Consider the following 18,466-nt stretch of genomic DNA (forward strand, 5'->3'; position numbering starts at 1 on the left):
AGTGCCCAGGCTTTAGGGCCAGCACAGAACCTGCCCTTCCTGTTGTGCAGCTCACAGAGAAGCTTCTGGACCTAGAGAATGAAAACATGATGCGGGTGGCAGAACTAGAGAAGCAGCTGCTGCAGCGGGAGAAGGAACTAGAGAGCATCAAGGTACAAGTACTCTGGGGAAGGCAGTCCCTGACTGATCCTGGGCTCCAGGGCCTTGGGGTTCTGCTTTTTTTCCCTGAGTCATATCAAGTTCTCTAGGATTTAGATCTTGATTCACCCTTGAGGTACTCAGGTGTGGGTGGGCTGATGATTTCACCCCATTTTTTTAGTTGGAGAGGAAAGGTGGGGCCAGTGTGAGCCAGACACACACATAAGAGGGTGGGAACAGCTGGGGCACCCACAAGCATTCTGGAGTTCCAACCCAGGCCTCCTCCTACCAGCCCATCCATTGATTTTTCTCCCCTCTGCCCCCGTGTTCCTCCCCCAGCCATGTTTAATGAGCAGGGGCAGAGTGACCAAGTGCTCTGTGTATTAGGATGTCCACTAGGTATCCTAAATTGGCAGGGCAGGTACTCTTCATATTTCATTCTCTTCTGTATTTTCTCCTGACTTTTTGTTCATTATAAAGTCATGCCCCCATCCTACTTTCTCTTTCAGAAGAATATATGCTGGCTCTGTTGAGCTCAATATGTATCTGCCCAGCTTCTGCTGAGCATTGTATTGGGAGCTATGGAGGATACAGAGATGGTTAAGACAGGGTCTTGTTTATAGGGGGCTTCCAATTGAGCCATTATACAAGGCCAAGTGAAATTAAAGCAAAATGAGGCCCAAAGGGTTATGGAGAGAGCCGCTATGTCAGACCGGTGGTAGATTAAGGAGAGTTTCACAGGGGCAACCTTTTTTCCTGGGCTTTGAGGGGCCCATGCAGTGAGAATTGGCTGGAGCAGAGAGGACACTTCAGGGTGCCAGCGGAGGGAGGCAGCTTCTGCTTGCCTCTTTTGTTTTGCTGCCTTCCAGCTTCCTCATTCCCCCACCTGGGTTTCTGCCACTCTGAGCCTCTGAGTACCCTGACAGAGACCCTCGTTAAGAGAACCCTGGGTAGGAATTCTCACTCTTGGGGCAATGACTATGCCTTCAGCCCACTTTTCCCTTAATGGTGCTGTCTGCCTGCCAGGAGACATACGAGAACACAAGCCACCAGGTGCACACCCTGCGGAGGCTCATTAAAGAGAAGGAGGAGGCCTTTCAGCGTCGATGTCATTTGGAGCCAAATGTCCGGGGCCTGGAGTCTGTGGACAGTGAGGCCCTGGCCAGAGTAGGCCCTGCAGAGCTGAGTGAGGGCATGCCACCCTCCGACCTGGACCTTCTGGCTCCAGCCCCACCCCCTGAGGAGGTCCTGCCTCTTCCTCCACCACCAGCTCCGCCCTTGCCCCCTCCACCTCCCCCATTACCAGGTAACCACGACGACCCCTGGGAGCCAATAGGGGCAGCCTCTTTGTGGGGACCAAAACTGTAGTCAGCAGTGTCTTCCTCAGGGAGAAGCTGGGAAAATGGCATCATCTGAGGACTTGGAGGGATATAAAATCAGGGTGAGGGAGGGCTGGAATCTGAGGGAAGCTCAAGTTATCAGCACAGGGATGCCCAAAGGCAGATGTGGACCTGTTTTAAGGATCATAAAGATGTTGCTCCCAATTCCTTTGAAGACAGCCAAGGAGAGGCTTAGACTGTAGCCATAGAAACTGGGTCAGAGACCAGCAACAACTGCCCTGTCAGAGTTAGATTTCTGGGAGCAGCTTGAGCAGAGTTCATGTAGGCTCCTTCTCTGAGAGTTTTTTTTTTTTTTTTAACTCTCAGAGAAGGTGGGACAGGCAGAGGGGAGGGAAGCCTATGAAGAGTCTCTTGACGCCTGGGTCACTGTGTCATTTCTTCTTCCCCCAGACAAGTGTCCCCCAGCCCCACCTCTCCCTGGTGCTGCACCCTCTGTGGTGTTGACAGTGGGCCTGTCAGGTGAGTATCCCCAGGGCTCTGGGCAGGGCTGGTGGGACCAGGGGTGTGTGTCCTTGGCCCCTGTGTCACTGATCCTCCTTCCAAATTAGCCATTCGAATTAAGAAACCTATCAAGACCAAGTTCCGGCTGCCTGTCTTCAACTGGACAGCACTGAAACCCAACCAGATCAGTGGCACTGTCTTCAGCGAACTTGATGATGAGAAGATCTTGGAGGTAACAGGGCCTGGGGTCCAGAGGGGTAAGGTTGAGGGCTAGGGACCTGGTTGCCTTTTGAGGAGATTCTGGTCTTAGAAAAGCCATCAGACAGGGTGAGGCCAGGCTTAGCTCCACGAACCCTTCATTCTTGAGTGTATGTATATTTCTAGTTGTGTCAACACTTTGTGTTTGTATTCAGGAAATATTCCAGAGTGACAGAGCTCTGGGCCAATGCTGGGTGGGCTGTCAGGAGGTCCTCCACTAGTATGAGGCTACAGCGTTTTCCTTGCTCATCTATTCCTGCCAGGACCTGGATCTTGATAAGTTTGAAGAATTATTCAAGACAAAAGCGCAGGGCCCTGCCCTTGACCTCATCTGCTCCAAAAGCAAGACAGCGCAAAAAGCTGCCAGCAAGGTGACTCTGTTGGAAGCCAATCGTGCCAAGAACCTGGCCATCACCCTACGCAAGGCTGGCCGCTCGGCTGAGGAGATCTGCAGGGCCATTCATACGTGAGGCTCCCACTGACCTGGCTCTGGTCCCTAGTCTGTTGGCAACCCAGTTCTCCACCCAGGAGCCTGGGTTTCCCTAGATTCCAGGTCATCTGACAGAACTCCCTCACATCCCCCTAGTCATCCACTGGCTTGGCTAGAATTTACTGCATCTATGCTGGCAGTTCAGCCCAGACCTTCACCCAAGGAGCTCTCAGTCTATTGGGAACAGTGAAGTAACACTGAGTGATACCACCAGGATGGTAGAAGTATACAGGCAGCTTTGGGAGAATAGGGAGGTTCATGTAGCTGAGCTTGGTGATGAATGAGGGAAGCCTTCCCAGAGGAGGTAATGTCTCAACTGGGACCTGAAGAAAAGATATGAGTTAGTCCAGTTCAGGGCCTGGAGGGAGAAGCATAGTGCCTTGGGTACTAAAAATTGAATCTGGCTTTAGTGTAGGGAGAGGAGCAGGAGAAGGTAGAGAGTTGGGCAGATGTCTTGCAGGCTGGACCTCGTAAGCCATGCTCAGGTGTTTGGACTTCACCCTAGGTACAGTGGGAGTACATCAAAGGGCTTATTAAACAGGAGCATGGAATGTTCCCCCAGGATCATTGCTGGTGCTATGATGCATGATGCAATGGGTCCTTTGCCTTTGGCTGTGTTCCGTGTACAGTCCCCTGTCCAGTTCTTCTAGGAGCTTGGAGAATAAAAGGGATGAGGGAAAACGAGGAGAGATGTGAGAACTGAGGTGGTCCCTCCCTCCTCCACAGGTTTGACTTGCAGACACTACCTGTGGACTTCGTGGAGTGCCTGATGCGCTTCCTGCCCACAGAGGCTGAGGTAAAGCTGCTGCGGCAATATGAGCGTGAGCGGCAGCCCCTGGAGGAGTTGGCAGCTGAGGACCGCTTCATGCTGCTCTTCAGCAAGGTGGAACGGTTGACCCAGCGAATGGCTGGCATGGCCTTCCTGGGGAACTTCCAGGATAACCTGCAGATGCTCACACCGGTACAGCCCCCACCCAACTCGTGGTTCTGGACAGCTGTCCCTCCACCCTCCATCTGCTAGTCACCTCCCCTGCCCTTCCAGTCCTTCTGACCCCTCCCTGTCTTTACCCCATCTCAGCCTGGGGTTACTTCAGTGTTCATATTGTCCTACAGCAACTCAATGCCATCATTGCGGCGTCCGCTTCCGTCAAGTCTTCACAGAAGCTGAAGCAGATGTTGGAGGTGGGAAGAGGTTGTGAACAGGGGTGCTGGGGGTTCTCAGGTCCTAGGTGGGGGCCTGGGGCTATACAGAGAGGAAGAAGGAGCCTTCAGGACCTGAGCCTGACCTGCCTCCCACACATTCTTTGGACAGATCATACTTGCACTGGGGAACTACATGAACAGCAGCAAGCGGGGAGCTGTGTATGGCTTCAAGCTCCAGAGCCTGGATCTGGTAAGATGGTGAGGGCCGCGTGGGCCAGGAAGCCTGGGGGGCAGCAGTTGTGGAGCCAGAGTGCTCAGCTCTTATGCACTGCCCTCACCCCCTCTCCTAGCTGCTGGATACCAAGTCCACTGACCGGAAGATGACTCTGCTTCATTTCATCGCCTTGACAGTGAAGGAGAAATACCCAGACCTGGCTAACTTCTGGCATGAGCTGCACTTTGTTGAGAAGGCTGCAGCAGGTGAGGAGAGCCTGGCTGGGTGGGCCTGCCCTCACATCCAGCTCAGGACAATCCCAGGAAGCTATGAGGAGAGAGAACACTTGGGTCCATTTGTTTCTGGCTTTTGTTATCTTCTTTCTGACCACTTCAAAGCTTTCCGCTGGAGCCTTAAGCAGGGGCCACTCCAGAGGGAGCCTTCTTCCAGGCGCCAGGCCTGGCCCAGCCCAGCCCTTCCCAGCTAGGTACAGTGGGAGCAGGAACAAGAAGGGGAGCAGTCGCTCTTTACTCCCAACTCCCTCAAGCTGGCCCCAGAGGTCTTGTGTTTTGTGTATGATGTATGTGAAGTGCTTAGAAAAAAATCATAAAGCTCTCTATAGATATGAGGTAGCTGTTATTTCTGCCCCACCCATGAACCCTAGGGCAGGCCTGAAGCAGTTTCATTTTGGAGACCAGCAGTCTCTGTGGCTTGCCTGCCTTTGCTACTGTGTTCTTTGGGGTCACAAGCTCAGTTTCCATTCCATTCCCTCCCCCTGTGAGGGATCAGCTAGCTTGGTGTGTACTTCCTTATGTCCATACAGGTATGTGAACCTGAGTGAGCCCATGCTGATGGGGAGGGCCAGAGTTTGATATAGCTCTGGGCTGGGAGGTGAGCATGCCAGGCCCTAGGCATTCCTCAGCCAGGTTTTTGGTGACCAGTGTCTCTGGAGAACGTGCTGCTGGACGTGAAGGAGCTGGGCCGGGGCATGGAGCTGATTCGGCGTGAGTGCAGCATCCATGACAACAGCGTCCTCCGGAACTTCCTCAGTACCAATGAAGGCAAACTAGACAAGCTCCAGCGGGACGCCAAGACGGCTGAGGCAAGCACGGGGTGCAGGCGGTGGGAGCAACCAGGGCCAAGGCACCAGGCCCCTCTAGGTGGCCCTAGTTCTATTTTTTTTTTTTTTTTTAATCAAGCAGCTGGCTGGCTACATGTAGGGGAGAGAGAGCGCTTTGGGAGTGCCAGGCAGCTGCCTCTGGAGACTCATACTCAGGAGCTTTGGGAGCCCCAGGTTCCCTCCAGCTCACAGGGGCCTGGGTGCTTGGTTTTTCTCCCTTTGGCCCTGCGCTCTGCTTTCTGCAGGCCTCTCATCCGTGGTGTGGGAGCTGGGCTGATCTTCCTGCCAGGGTGACCCATTCTGCCCACCCCTTCCCCAGGAGGCCTACAATGCAGTTGTGCGCTACTTTGGCGAGAGTCCCAAGACTACACCTCCTTCTGTATTCTTCCCAGTATTTGTCCGATTCATTCGTTCTTACAAGGTAAGCTGCAGAGAGCTTTTTAAGAAGTTTGGTTGAGAGAAAACTGGCTGGGGAAGAGAAGCCTGGGCTTAAAGTATGGGCCTTTTCCGACTCCTCCTGGGAAGGGAGCGATGCAAGCTGGTGACAGGCCTCTTAGCTGTGAAGTGGTGGGCAGGGTGGGGCCCAGGACCTTCCTGTCATTGTTTGGGGCAGGAAGTGCCCCTCCAGAGGGTGGCCACCTGGAGTTAGCGGGTCCCACTGCCACCCACTCTCCACCTCAGTGTCAGCCCCTCCCCTCACAGCCTATGAGCCTCACCCCCCACCCCCCATCTTCCATGGCTCTTAGGAAGCAGAACAAGAGAATGAAGCCCGCAAGAAGCAGGAGGAGGTAATGCGGGAGAAGCAGCTGGCTCAGGAAGCCAAGAAACTGGATGCCAAGGTGGGTGGGACCAAGAGCTGGGGCCTGGAGGACGACAAGGCAAAAGAGTGGGGGCTGGGGGTCAGAAGGCTAGAGGAGATGAAAACTTGCAGTGGACAGACCACCCAGAGGGCCAGTGGGCTGGCATCCAGAGGGATGGAGGGAGGGCCTTTGGGGATTCCTAGCAGTGCACAAGCAGTGGCATCCTCAGACTGCACCTTGGGGCAGGAACCAGTCCCACATTAGGTTAGTGATGACTTCCTTCCCCCTCCACATTCTTGGCCCTAGACCCCATCCCAGCGGAACAAGTGGCAACAGCAGGAGTTAATAGCAGAGTTGAGGCGGCGCCAGGCCAAGGAACACCGGCCTGTTTATGAGGGGAAGGATGGTACCATCGAGGACATCATCACAGGTGGGGCCCTTTTCACTCCCTGGGGCCTGGCCATTGCACCCAGCTCCCAAAGCTCAACCTAACCCCTTTGGGCTCTCCTCCCACCCCACCCCCATGAGGCCTGACCACTGTGTCTCTCTCCTGGGCCACAGTGCTGAAGAGTGTCCCTTTCACGGCCCGTACTGCCAAGCGGGGCTCACGCTTCTTCTGTGATGCAGCCCACCATGATGAGTCAAACTGTTAGCCCCCAAGGTTGGGGCCCAACAGGTACTGGGCACCGCAGCTGCCCCCTCTGCATGCCCGTCTCCCAGGATTCCTGCTGGGAGACCACAGGCACCTCCTTTCCTGCATGACTTGCAATCACCCTCTGGCAGCCTCCCAGCAATGGGGACACATACTTCTTGCATGCCCCATGCTCTGAGAAGTGTGGCATATCCCCTGCATGTGTCCTTAGGGAAGTGGTCTCTCTCCCACTAATGCTGTCCTGGCTTCTACTAAGACCAAGTGGGTAGGGAGTCGCCAGGCCAGTGTTGAGAACAGGCCAGAGCAGGCAGGACCAGACCTACAGTTCTGATCTTTGAGGCTGAGGTTGAGGGTCCATTCCCAGGCCTAAGGAACCTTTCCCCACGGTTCTCTTCTCATAAGAGCTCTGGTAGTAGCTTCTGACCAGGAGGTATCAGATGTCCCTTGATCTGTTTCCTGACGTCCAGTCAGCCTGGGGTCTTTTCCTAGTTTCTGGCTCTTTCTGAATGCATCTACCTTGTCTCTCTCCACTGCCCAGTGGCCTCTAGTCACCCCAACCTGATCCTCTGAAATGCAAAGCCCAGCAATCTCCCCAACCAGCAATTTCCCCAACTGGGTACCCCTCAAGCCTTATCTAAGCCTCCTGTTTATCTGCCTCACCGCTGGCTCCTCCCTGGCCCTACCTGTGGGGCTGCTCTTGAGGGCACTGTCCTGGCTCACCCTCCCATCCTGTTCACAGGTCTCTCTCTTCCCCCACAGGCCTCCACTGCCAGCCTATGGTTGTTCGCCACCAAGCCAGGAGTGCTGCACCGCCCAGTGGTCCCCCTCGGGCTCCAGGCCCCCACTGAGACCCTCTCGGAGGCAGAAGCACTTCACCCCTCAGAGTCCTACAAGTCCAACCAGTGGACCTGGAATTGGCCAAGGGCTCAGGAGAGGGCTGTGTTGCTCTCTCAACCATGTCCGCCCCAGCTCTTGAGGCTGGATCTTTCTACTTGTGCCACTATAGGCACTAGGTCTGTAGGTCCCTGGTGCTTCCAGTACTGCACTTTGCCCCCAAGGTCTTTGACTTCATTTCCTGAAGGGTCACCAAGGGTCAGCTCAGGGCTAGGAAAAACCATTTCCAGCCTTAGCCTAAACAGGGCACATAGATCTCTCCCACTAGAGCCCAGAGGGATGAGAGGAGAGAGCAACTGTTCTTTCTTTTTTTTCCCCTTCCTTTTTGCAGGCCCATGGTCAGCTCTGGTCTAGATGTATCTAGGCTTAGGGAGCCCTGGGACCCTGCCAGTCTCAGTTCATCTCTTACCAGGAGCAAGGCCCTCTGAAGCATGGGCCGTGCCAGCTGTGCCCTAGTGATAAGGGTAAGAGGAGAGATGTCAGGCTCACTGCCCTTATTTCTCTGCCCATTTCATTCTAGGCTCACACTGTCCTTGTCAAGGTGGGCAGAAGAGCAGAGGTCTTCTCTGCACCAACCACTCTCTGCAGATGGCTGGAGAAAGGGTGTGCCAACTCACCTTCTTTCCTCAGCTACGGTTTTTTTTTGGCAGGGGACAAGGAGCATGGTGGTCTTGGCTATTTGCTTACCTTCCCATTTCTCCTCTGCCCCTGGAAGGGAATGTGGGGGCCCACTTTTTTGTACATGTACCACCTCCCTTTCCTCTTACTGTACATAAACCTCAGACTCTTCCCCCTCTCAACAAAGGCTTGATGCACCAGGCCTGACTTTGTCTCCTCTTTCTGAGCTTAGGGGGCTAGGGTGGCCATTTAGTCTGACCTGGGCTATGGGGATAGAAAAGAAATCTTTGGGGCACTGCATCTGTTTTGGAGGAGATGAGATCAGAACTCTGGGGAAAGGAGAACCGGCTAGGTGGGCTCTAGCCACACAAAGGGAAGCAGGCCTGCCATGAGACACTAGTGCCCTCTGCTGGGCATGTGTCCAGTCCCCAGCCTGCCCCAGTAGCACATGGAAAAGAGTCACTGGCCATGTTATAAATATTGTTATTTAAAAAACAAAAAACAAAACACACGTACATTAGGTCCTGGGTGGAGGAAGAAGTGGTGGAGCCTCAGGGCCAGGGCAGGCAGGAGCAGGCACTGATGATAGAGGGTGATGACCCTGCCCTCTGCCACCCAGGCTGTGTCCAACAGCCTGTGACTCTTCCCTGGAGACCCCTTCTCTCACACTTTTATCTACTGGCATCACCCACCCCACATGGCATATACCACCCATCTCTGGTCTGGGGCTGAGGGCAAGGACTGCACTAGTCCAGGGAGTAGGGGACCCTTGAACACCAAGAGCAACCTTGAGAGGTGCCAACAATGGTGTGCTGGGGGTGGGGTTACTTTAGAAAAAGTGGACACAGACCAGACTAAGGAAGAAGTCTGAGGCAGACGGTGAGGGTGGCCCAGGAGCCATGGCCTCACACAGACCCGAGGCAGAGAACAGCTCATTGGGTCACTGGTGATCGTCCAGCTGCTGTAGGAGTGTCCGCCGCCGCCTCTCCAGCTCACCCTCACTCAGCTCACTTTCTGACGTGTCCCAGCCTGTCTGTTGGAGCAAAGGCACAGTTCACCCTTAGCCTGCACTGAGGGCCGTGGAAGCTTGACCAGCGTGCTGACTGGCCTAGGGCCCCTGCCCCTCACCTTCTCCTTCTTGATTCCAAAGCCTGGGGAACGGTTAGGGAGCTCTGCCTGCTGGAGCTCCCTGTCCTTGTCCTGTTCTTGTTCTTTCTCATTGCTCTCCTTGCCAGCTTTCTCCTCAGGGTCTGTCTCACTCTCAGGACTATTCTGTAAGAGTCCAGAGCCCACCTCCTCAGTTCCTGTGGATAGCCTGGGAGGCAGGTAGAACAGAACTCACAAAATAGCAGGGGCTTAGGTAGAAGTTCCTTCACTCACCGACTTGTGTCTTCTCTTCTTAGTTTTCTTTTTTGGTTTCTTGGCTTTCCGAAGGCCATGATCTAGAGATAGAAAAATCCCTGCTAAGTCCCAACAGAAGAAAGACAGGCTCTTTTTCTTTGTTCTAGCCCCTCTGTTCATTCTTCACAGGCAGGAACCTCATGCTCTGAGGAAGTCTAAGTCCAGTTTTCCTTCTCCAGCTTCTTGCTTGGGCAGGTAGAGGAAGTTCTTTCTACTTCCACAGGTGCAGCCCTCCCACTCCAGTCTACCCTCAAAGGAGCTGGGGCTTGTGGAGGGCATCCTCTCAGTCTGGGACAACAGTTCTCCAGCTTCTACGCTCACAGCAACTGCTTACCTGCTCCAAGAAGATGGGAGGAAGGGGAGCCCCGTCCTCCAAGGGCAGCACCCCCACTTTCAACTGAATCAAGTGAGGAAGAGGGCTCAGAGCCTGACTCTGAGGGGTTCCGCCTCCTCCGCTTGGGGGGCCGGAGAGATGGTGGGGGCAGCTCCTCTTCTTCTGACTCAGAGCCCTGGGCAGATCAGCAGATACATGTCAGTGCAGAGGTTCTCTGCCCTCCAGAAGCCCTCGTCTGGGAATTCGAGAGAGGAGGAGGACCCAGGGCCAAAGGAATCCTCAAACTTCCCTCCAAGGGAGATATTGTAAGGGGAAAACAAAGTGTTTATTTCCCCAAAACAACCCAGCTTCACCCCACGTCCCTTCTACCCGCTTACTCACTGAGGGTGAGTGGGAACGCTTGTGATGGTGCTTCTTGCCTTTCCTGCCATGCTTTCGGCCTTTGGTGTGGAGGTGCTGGCATTCAGTCTGCTAGAGGCAGAGGAAGAAGGGTGAGGACAGCACCAGACTTAGCCCCAGGAAGGATCCTACTTCCTAAAATCTGGCCTTGCCTCCCTTTCTCAGACTAGAGCCTTCTGCCTATCCCAGGGATCCTCAGGCCTCCCCTTCCTTAGCTGGCCAGGAGTGCCCTAAGGATAAGAGGGAGGCCACTGAGGTCTCTGTTGAACTGGTCTAATGAGTTCAAGGGCCTGAGGCAGATCCAGAGGACAAGCCTGCCTCACCTCCAGCACCTGTAGGAACTCCCGGAAGAGCCGGATCCGCTCCGACTCCAGGGTGATCTGCTCAAAGGCTGAGTCACACACAAAACGCTCACGGACCTTGAACGAGGAGAGCACTGCTGATCAGACTAGGCCCCACTCAGCCTGGCCTGGACACCGCCATGAGCACAGGGCAGGGCTGGGGCAGAGAAAGGAAGGGAACTGGAGCTGGCCCAGGGCTGTGACGTGACTGGGGTGGGCCCTCAGTGGTGAAGCACCGCTGCCCTCAGGCTTGAGGGGTGCTTGGGGCCAGGCTACGCTCCTGACCTCTTCCCAGGCAGTGCCTAGCTCCAGAGCAGGCACAGCCTGCCTCAGCATGCTTCGAAAGGCAGCTTCCCTGCGCCGCATCCTGCGTGCCTCCTCCTTCTCCCGCTCCCTCTCCCGTGCCTCTGCTTTCTCCAGCAGCTGAGGAAAGAAGGGACACAGAACAGGGTCACCCAGGAGGGTGGATGCCAGGTCCCACTCAGGCATACCTTAGGAGGTGGAAAGTTAGGGTCTGGGCTTCTACCACTATCCCCTGAATTGGGAATATAGTCAGTGGGACAGTGAGTGAGAAGGAATGGAGCAAGACACGGATGAATTAGAGAACTTCCCCACGCCCTGCCCAGCCCCTCACACTATTGAAGGTCAGCTTGATGTTGCCTGCGTCCAGTGCGGCAGCCCTCTTGTCAAAGCTTATGACGTGGGCGAAGTCCTCAAAGGCCGTGTTCACCTCCACGCAGAAGCCCCGGTCCTGTGGGTACAGCAGTGCATGAAGCAGGGGCACCATGTGCCTGAGGCCAAAGCTGGCAGGCAGAGTGGTCACATTACAGATGGTCAAGAAGGCCCTTGCCTCCGGAAGAGATCCACAGGACTGTGGTCTGCATTAGAAACCAAGTTATCCAAGTCCTCATCACTTGACAATTAAGCCCCCATGCCTACCCTTGGTTTGGATGTCACACAGAGCTGAAGGGGTTGGGAGATGTCTCCCAACTGCTGATTAATGCTGAGTTTCTCAAAATTAACTTTTGTTCCTTTGGCTTAAAGCTCTAGCCCCAGCTGGGCCCTCCTGCTGCTCAGCAGTGCTTCCATGCATTCTCAGTCAACATTTGCTGGCCCCCTACCCTTTGGGTCTATTTATTGAGTGCTTACTATGTACCAGGTACCATGATGAGTGTTTCACACATTATCTCATTTAATCCTCTTGGTTCTACATTTAAGAATAGGTCCTAGTATTCTAATTTTACACAGAAGGAGAAACCAAGGTTCAGAGAAACTAGAGCACTTGCCCAAGGTCTCACAGCTGATATATGGCTGGGCAAGAACCCTACCCTGGGGGGTCTCTCTATCCCCAAAGTCTGCTTTCAAGCATCACACCCACCCAGATGACTTAGTCCATGGGAGAAATGGAGGCCACCAGGTGTGCAGCTCCCCACCAATACTAAAAACATCTCCACAGGCCAGGCTCTATGCTTCTCATTTAGGCCTCACAACATTCCAGTGAAGCAGAGGCTTAGAAAAGTGATCTCAGTTGGCCCAAGATGACATGAGTGGTAAATGAAGCCACTGGAGTTCAAAGTCTGGCTCTCACGTCAGTTAAGCACAGGCCAGATTCCCTTTCTCTCCCTCCACATAGCTCTCACCTCCTCTGGCCTTTTTGCTGATGGCAGAGGTGTGCTCCTCTTTCTTCTTTCCAAGGGTACTTCCTCAACCCTGCTACAGTCCTTATCAACACAGCATTCATTCTCAAGGAATTGAAAGCTCCAAGTCACCCTCATTACTGGCTCCTTCCATCAAGCAGACACCTCACCTAACCTGGAACATCCTTTCCACCATGCTCTCCCCTTCATCAAGCTAACTACCTCTGCTCTTTTCCGTTGTTTCAAAACCTCTTGAAATGCAGCAGAAAGGAAAAGGAATAAACATTTATTGAGAACCTATTAGACACTTTACAGATGTTATTTAATTCTCACAACCTTACCTATGAATTATCCCTGATTTACAGGTGAGCAAACAGGCTCAGAGACACGGAACTTACGGAGGTCTCAGAGCCAATAAGCAACCAGGAGTAATCTGACTCTAAAACATGTGCTGCCCCCATGCCACCTCCATGACTCTACTCTCCCAAAGGTTGCTTGTGTCTACTAGCCAAATCCAAGGCCGCCGCCTTGGTCCTCACTCATCTGGTCCTCAGTGCCTCTACCACTTACTTCTTCAACACTCCCCTCTCCAGGTCGCCCCCTCTCTGACCTTTTATTACTTCTCTTGCATATGCATGTTCCTGAGAACAGCACTTAGTCCTCTTTCACTACCCAATCTGTACTCCCTCGCAATCTCATCCTTCATCTCTCCTGATTTTCAAACATCCTAGACTGGATATTTCAGACACTTAAAATTCAACAGATCTCAAGAGAATATATTTCTCATGAGCATCCTCCATGGATCTCCCTGACCTGGATCTGTCTGCCTGTTCTAAGTCCAGGGCTCTTTGCATTATCCTATGGGATGAAAGGCACCATCATGGTGTGCCTGGCTGTGGAAAGCAAGAGGGACTCCTGGGCTCATCTGCCCTCCATAGGCAGGAACCCAAATGGGGAAAGAGGAAGGGAACTGTCTAAAAAAGTTGCTTTCTCAGGTTGTGTGGAGAGACAGGACTCAGTGAGGCTAGGCCCCTACAGGCCTATCAACCAGCCACTCTGTGGCTAAAAGTTAATTGTCCAATAAAATTTAGCTATCCCAGGATAAGGCATTTCTACTTTATACGATTATTCTGTTTTAAAATATATTTGCTTTGAGATTAATTCCCCAAATAGAATTCCTATTTTCTACAGCCTTGCTCTTCTTGTTTTATCCTTATCAATAGTGCCATCATCCACTGCCCTGACACCTCTGATTCCTTCCTTTCCCTCCATTTCACAAAATCTATCAATTCTACTTATTGACTCTATCCCACTGGTGTTGAATTCTCCCTTTTTTTTTTAAACAGCAGAAACAGTTTATTAAAATAGAAATCTTATGTAGAACCTCTATGCATAAAAAAGATTCAAGCTGCTTCACTTGAAAACAGGAAGCAGCACCAAATCCCCCCACACTCAACTCCAACCCTTGCTTGTCTCAAGGCACCTACACAGAAACCCAGAGTGTCTCAGAAGAACAGCTGGAGCGCTACAGCCTGCTCTCTTCTGCTGTCCCCACTGCCCCCGGCTAGGATCACCTCCCACAAGATTCCTGCACAGCCTACTGACTTTTCTCCCTGCTCACCCTGTTCCATCCCTCTAACCCAGCTCCTAGCATCTAGTGCTTCTTGGACTTTTGTACCAAGTAGCCCCAACAGTAGGAGAGACGTCTGGGGATAAGTGAGATGAATATGACTATTTGAATTACCACTATCAGTTTTAGTATCTTGAGGCTTCAAGAACTGCTCTACCTAGCACCACCACCTTCCCTAAGGACATAAGTATGTACTCTAGACTGAAAGGTTCTACTATACATCATCTAATCTGATCATTCCCCGGTTCCTCATTACTTACGAGAGAAAAATCCAAATTTCTTATTTTAGCATTCAAGGCACTTTACATGCAGGGCTCTACTTCCAAGCTGGGGCATGTGGTTTCAGAGAAAGAGAGGATACCTCAGGACAGTATGATACATCTTACCTAATGGTAAGTAATTTAAAATATTAAATTTATATTAAATAGGTAATATGGTGTTAAAATGCAACACCTACGTGAATTTGTAAGGCAAAACAGTACTTCAAAGAAATGTATATGCAGTGAGACATTTCTAGCTTTATTTCCAGATCCCTTTCAACCCAGGTACCATTTAATCTCTGTAATTAGGTGTACTCTGGTGGAACACTCACCATTTTTTAGATGAGGAAACAGGGTCAGAAAGGTCAAGTGACCTATCCAAGGTCACACAACTAGCAAGCAGTTAAGCTAGACTTTTACTGTAGGCACTGTGCCTCCAGTCCCGCTCCTAACCACTGTACTGTATTATCTCCTCAAATGCATTAGAATCTTCACTTCCATAAAGAAATATGCTCTTTGTTTTTTTCTTTTGGAACACAAGGTTTAGTCCATCACTCACTCACTTTTCCACTTTTGATAAGATGTAAATATTGAGAACTATTTCTCTTCTCCAGTAGAAGAGCAACAGGCCATGTGTGATGGTAAATGGCAGCTGACACTTGTGACAGTATCAAGAAGGCACTAAGGAATGGTGAGAAGGATGACTTGCCCTTTCTAAAGTGGCATCTCAGCTTGAGTCTGCAGAATGCCTTGCAAATCCAGCTCAGTACTGCTAGATAATCCATACTGACAAGAGAAGCTAAAGATTCAGATTTTCTATGTGAAGTTTCCTGGTTTTAAAATGTTAGCAACAAATTCCAAATTTTTACAGAACACTGTACAGGCCAGAAAAGAACAATCTGTGTGCTACCAGTTTACAATTAGCTATGCTTCTTCCTCCTCAGACCTGGCATGCCCTTTCCACCCCCTTGCCTTTGCTCTTAGTACCCCGTGTACACTCCAACCTCTTCCACCTACTCATTTCTAAATGCACAGTTCAAATGTTAGTTCTTCAGATTCCTGTCTCTGTAATAACACTTGCCCCTTTGTATAACAGTTCTCATGTATATCTTCCTATTAGACCATGAGCTCCTGTGGGTAGAAATTGTGTATTCATTACTGTATCCCTAGTGTGCAGTAAAGGATCACAGTAGATATCTACTGAACCAAGCTGTAATGCTTCTGCAAAACAGGACTTATCAGGGAGTCCTCTGCAGGGAGTGTGCCCTGCATCCATCCTGTATCCATCCATAACCCCAGCCTCCCTCACCTTAAGGATGTCCTTAATGATCTTCTTTTCATCATGGAATCGTGCCTTCAACTCCTCCACATAGAACTTGAATAAGTCCAGAGGGGTGGAGCCTGTAAGGAGGGAGGGAGGGGGGCCTGGCGGGCGGCAGCTTCCCAAGGCCTGGGGGCTGGGCCGAGGACAGGAGCCGGGAGTAGGGGGTGCAGAGAGGCTGGCAGGGCAGGAAGCCAGGCCAGAGAAGGGGGAGCCTGGCTGCCTAGCCTGGCTGCCTTACCCGGCTGGCCCAGCATGTTGGCAAAGCGGACATCAGTGCTGACTGCTGGATATAGCTCCATCCAGGTGGACATAGAGTGCAGCTGCCCTGTCTCATGCAGCTCGTCCAGGAAGGTCTGAGCAGGGAGAGGCCAGTTATAGGGAAAGTAAGACAGGGAAGCAGAGCCACAGAATGAGGGGGAAGAGAGGGAATGGCAGAGGAAGAGGCAGGGACAATCAAGATTGAGGAAATGCAGGCAAGAGAGGCAGAGATGAAGAGATGCAGATGGAAGGCTGAGAACAATGCAAAAAGAGAGAATGTAAATACACAGAGAGGGACAGAACAAAAAAGTGAGAACAAGCCAGTCCCGGGAGGCAAAGAAACAGAAACCTGCCTGCAGTAACCCCTAGCACTACCACCACCACTGCCACCCCCAAGCTGAGGGAATAAACTCTGCCTGTCGGGTGCCCCACCAAGGGAAATAAACATGGCCTAGCTGCCAAGTCGTGCCTGTAGGGTGCTCTCTACTGGCAGTTTCTGGGTGGTGCATACATCTAGTCTCCCTAGAAGAGCACAGTCCAGAATTGAGGAGGTACAGCAGAAACATACTGCAGGCAAAAAGAGGTCTCATAGAGCTTGGACAGGGCTAGGCACAGAAAGAACAGGCAGCGTATCCAGAAGGGGGCAGGGAATGGGTGAAGAGGTTGTGCTCTAGGGCAGAGCTGAGCTCTGATCTAGAAAGGACAGCAAAGATACCTGGAAGGCCTCCCGATTCTTGCGTTGTTGGCGTCGCTCCCGAAGCCGGGCCCGCTCCCGTTCCTCCTCCTCTTCCCTCTCCAAAGCTCGGATGTGCTCCTCAAAACAGATCAGTGCATCTTCCTTGTCCATGTCTAAAGACAGGCAGGAGGTTCAGCGGGCATTGTCCCAGCAGGATACCCTCTCAGACCCTAGCACCCCTAATGTTTCAACGATGCTGTCCTACAGGTGCTAGGGATACCCAGGGTGGTGGGGGAAGGGCCTGGAGGGGGCTCTGTGGGAGCAGCCACTGCAATGGTAGTTCTTAAGAGGGGATCATTAATTGTATAAGAATAAATAAGCAAGTATTCAGCTCTTGTGAATTCAGTTATTAGAAGCCATAACATGAAACCGGTTGTCTTGGGATCTGAGGTTTCACACCTTAGGGAACTGGGAATCAATCAGGCTTTGATGCAATTTCAGAAAGTGAATTTGAGTATCATCAGTAATTACAGGCCAACAACAGTCTATTGTAACGTGACCAATTAAGGCCTGTAGTTCTATGATGCTTTAAGACCATATTCACATGAGCTAAAATCATCATTGACATCTCTAGGACTTAAGATTCCTATCCCAGAGCTCCTCCTCCAAGGACACAAAATGTCTAGGCCAACAGTGGACCCCAGAGGGAGGGGTGTCCTGAAACATTCTGGTATCCCTGGAGTCCAAAGAGGTACAAGGACTGGGTGAGTGTTGAGTACTCCTAGGGTGTCCGGGAGGGCAGGAGGTACAGGGGAGTGGGGTGAGGCAGACTCTGGGGTACCAGGTCCAGTAAAGAAAGGGAAAGGGATAGCTGGGATTGGAGGCCCAGGCTTACTCTGCAGCTGATGGTCCTGAGCAAAGCTGGGGTTATCCATGAGGTACTGCTGGGCCTGGGACCACGTGGTTTGGAAGTTGACACTACTCATCCCATCCAGAATGCTCTTTAGGGCCTGGATATTGCGGCGCCGGAGCTGCTTGGCCTGTTCCTAGGGAGCCACAGGATCAGGGTGAGGCAGGGCAGGCCAGAGCTACCCAAGTAGGCCTGGGCAGAGGAGGACCTGGGGAAAGGTAGCTAGGGAACCCTAGGAAGAAGGCCATACTCAAGACTTTCATGTCTCAGGGAAGGGGAGGGAGTACAGGTTACAGACCCATCTCTCAGAGACTCCTCCTCCCCGCTACACCCAGGACTATAGGCCCAGAGCAGAAATGAGATGTGCAAGTCCCATACCAGCTTCCAAGTCAGAAGCTGGGACACTGGGGAAGTAGAGAAGTAAATGGCTAGGGTCCATAACAAAGCAAAGACAAGGAAAGTCCAGGATGAGATGGGCTGAAGGATTCTGCCCAGGGACCATTACCTTCTCCTTCTTGGCCAGGAAGAAGAGGACATCATCATAAACCTCTTTTCGATCCCTCTCAGGGACCACAGCCCAGACCTCCAGCTCCCCAAAGGTCTGTTCTGCCCGCCTGTGGAGCATATAAGCTGTGAGTAGGTAGACAGAGAACAGAGACCCTGGACCTTTGTGTTCTCAGGGTTCCCAAGCCCCAGCCCAGCCTGGCCCCCTGACCGGTAGCGGGTGGTGGAGGTCATGCGTTCATGCTGCTCCAGGAAATGCTGCAGGGTCTGCTTGGCCTCTTTGGCCCTTAGCCGGGCCTCCTCCTTCTCCTCCTTCTCCCGCTGCGCCTTGTAGGCATTGAATGCCTGCTTTTTCTCACTCAGTTTAGGCAAGGCACTGGGATAGAGGGTAGGAGTGGGGTGAGGATAGAGAAGTCACCCTGAACCACCCTGCACAGCCCACACTGGAGGGTCATGAGACACTGCAGGCTGCAGGGGCTCCAAGGGCACAGATGTCTGGGATCTGAACACCATTCATGGAGAAGTAGGGGTGACAGGAAGTGAGGGGAAGAGATGCAGCTCCAAGACACTGCAAATACTGGGCCCTTTTCCTTTGGGGTTCTCAAGTCACCCTATCCAGCACCC

General features: G+C 52.3%; 2 protein-coding genes across 23 annotated transcripts in view; one reads left to right on the forward strand and one right to left on the reverse strand.

Annotated features, from left to right (window-relative positions):
* The window catches only part of FMNL3 (formin like 3), a 62,483-nt gene extending 54,115 nt beyond the window's left edge, over positions 1-8,368 (forward strand). For 2 of the 4 annotated variants that reach the window (XM_063694649.1, XM_063694647.1), the window contains 15 exons: positions 51-152; positions 1,165-1,444; positions 1,929-1,997; positions 2,087-2,211; positions 2,501-2,703; positions 3,454-3,688; positions 3,841-3,909; positions 4,040-4,120; positions 4,221-4,350; positions 5,026-5,186; positions 5,524-5,625; positions 5,951-6,043; positions 6,311-6,434; positions 6,566-6,680; positions 7,416-8,368. In XM_063694649.1, the coding sequence (XP_063550719.1) occupies positions 51-152; positions 1,165-1,444; positions 1,929-1,997; positions 2,087-2,211; positions 2,501-2,703; positions 3,454-3,688; positions 3,841-3,909; positions 4,040-4,120; positions 4,221-4,350; positions 5,026-5,186; positions 5,524-5,625; positions 5,951-6,043; positions 6,311-6,434; positions 6,566-6,657 (1,866 nt within the window). In that variant the 3' untranslated portion in view covers positions 6,658-6,680; positions 7,416-8,368. The remainder of the gene's footprint in view (positions 1-50; positions 153-1,164; positions 1,445-1,928; positions 1,998-2,086; positions 2,212-2,500; positions 2,704-3,453; positions 3,689-3,840; positions 3,910-4,039; positions 4,121-4,220; positions 4,351-5,025; positions 5,187-5,523; positions 5,626-5,950; positions 6,044-6,310; positions 6,435-6,565; positions 6,681-7,415) is intronic. The other 2 variants (XM_004053083.5, XM_004053084.5) reach the window with 1 other exon arrangement.
* Positions 8,369-8,635: 267 nt separating this feature from the next.
* Positions 8,636-18,466, reverse strand: part of PRPF40B (pre-mRNA processing factor 40 homolog B) — a 73,136-nt gene continuing 63,305 nt past the window's right edge. For 11 of the 19 annotated variants that reach the window (XM_019038553.4, XM_019038552.4, XM_019038554.4 and 8 more), the window contains 14 exons: positions 18,054-18,218; positions 17,844-17,952; positions 17,324-17,474; positions 16,468-16,601; positions 15,733-15,847; positions 15,480-15,571; positions 11,278-11,394; positions 10,929-11,066; positions 10,626-10,721; positions 10,285-10,374; positions 9,904-10,078; positions 9,549-9,610; positions 9,297-9,440; positions 8,636-9,201 (listed from right to left, as the gene is read on the reverse strand). In XM_019038553.4, coding sequence (XP_018894098.1) covers positions 9,109-9,201; positions 9,297-9,440; positions 9,549-9,610; positions 9,904-10,078; positions 10,285-10,374; positions 10,626-10,721; positions 10,929-11,066; positions 11,278-11,394; positions 15,480-15,571; positions 15,733-15,847; positions 16,468-16,601; positions 17,324-17,474; positions 17,844-17,952; positions 18,054-18,218 — 1,681 coding nt within the window. In that variant the 3' untranslated portion in view covers positions 8,636-9,108. The remainder of the gene's footprint in view (positions 9,202-9,296; positions 9,441-9,548; positions 9,611-9,903; positions 10,079-10,284; positions 10,375-10,625; positions 10,722-10,928; positions 11,067-11,277; positions 11,395-15,479; positions 15,572-15,732; positions 15,848-16,467; positions 16,602-17,323; positions 17,475-17,843; positions 17,953-18,053; positions 18,219-18,466) is intronic. The other 8 variants (XM_063694655.1, XM_055357290.2, XM_055357286.2 and 5 more) reach the window with 1 other exon arrangement.

This window comes from Gorilla gorilla, chromosome 10 (assembly GCF_029281585.2).
Source record: "Gorilla gorilla gorilla isolate KB3781 chromosome 10, NHGRI_mGorGor1-v2.1_pri, whole genome shotgun sequence".
NCBI classification, from domain to species: domain Eukaryota; kingdom Metazoa; phylum Chordata; class Mammalia; order Primates; family Hominidae; genus Gorilla; species Gorilla gorilla.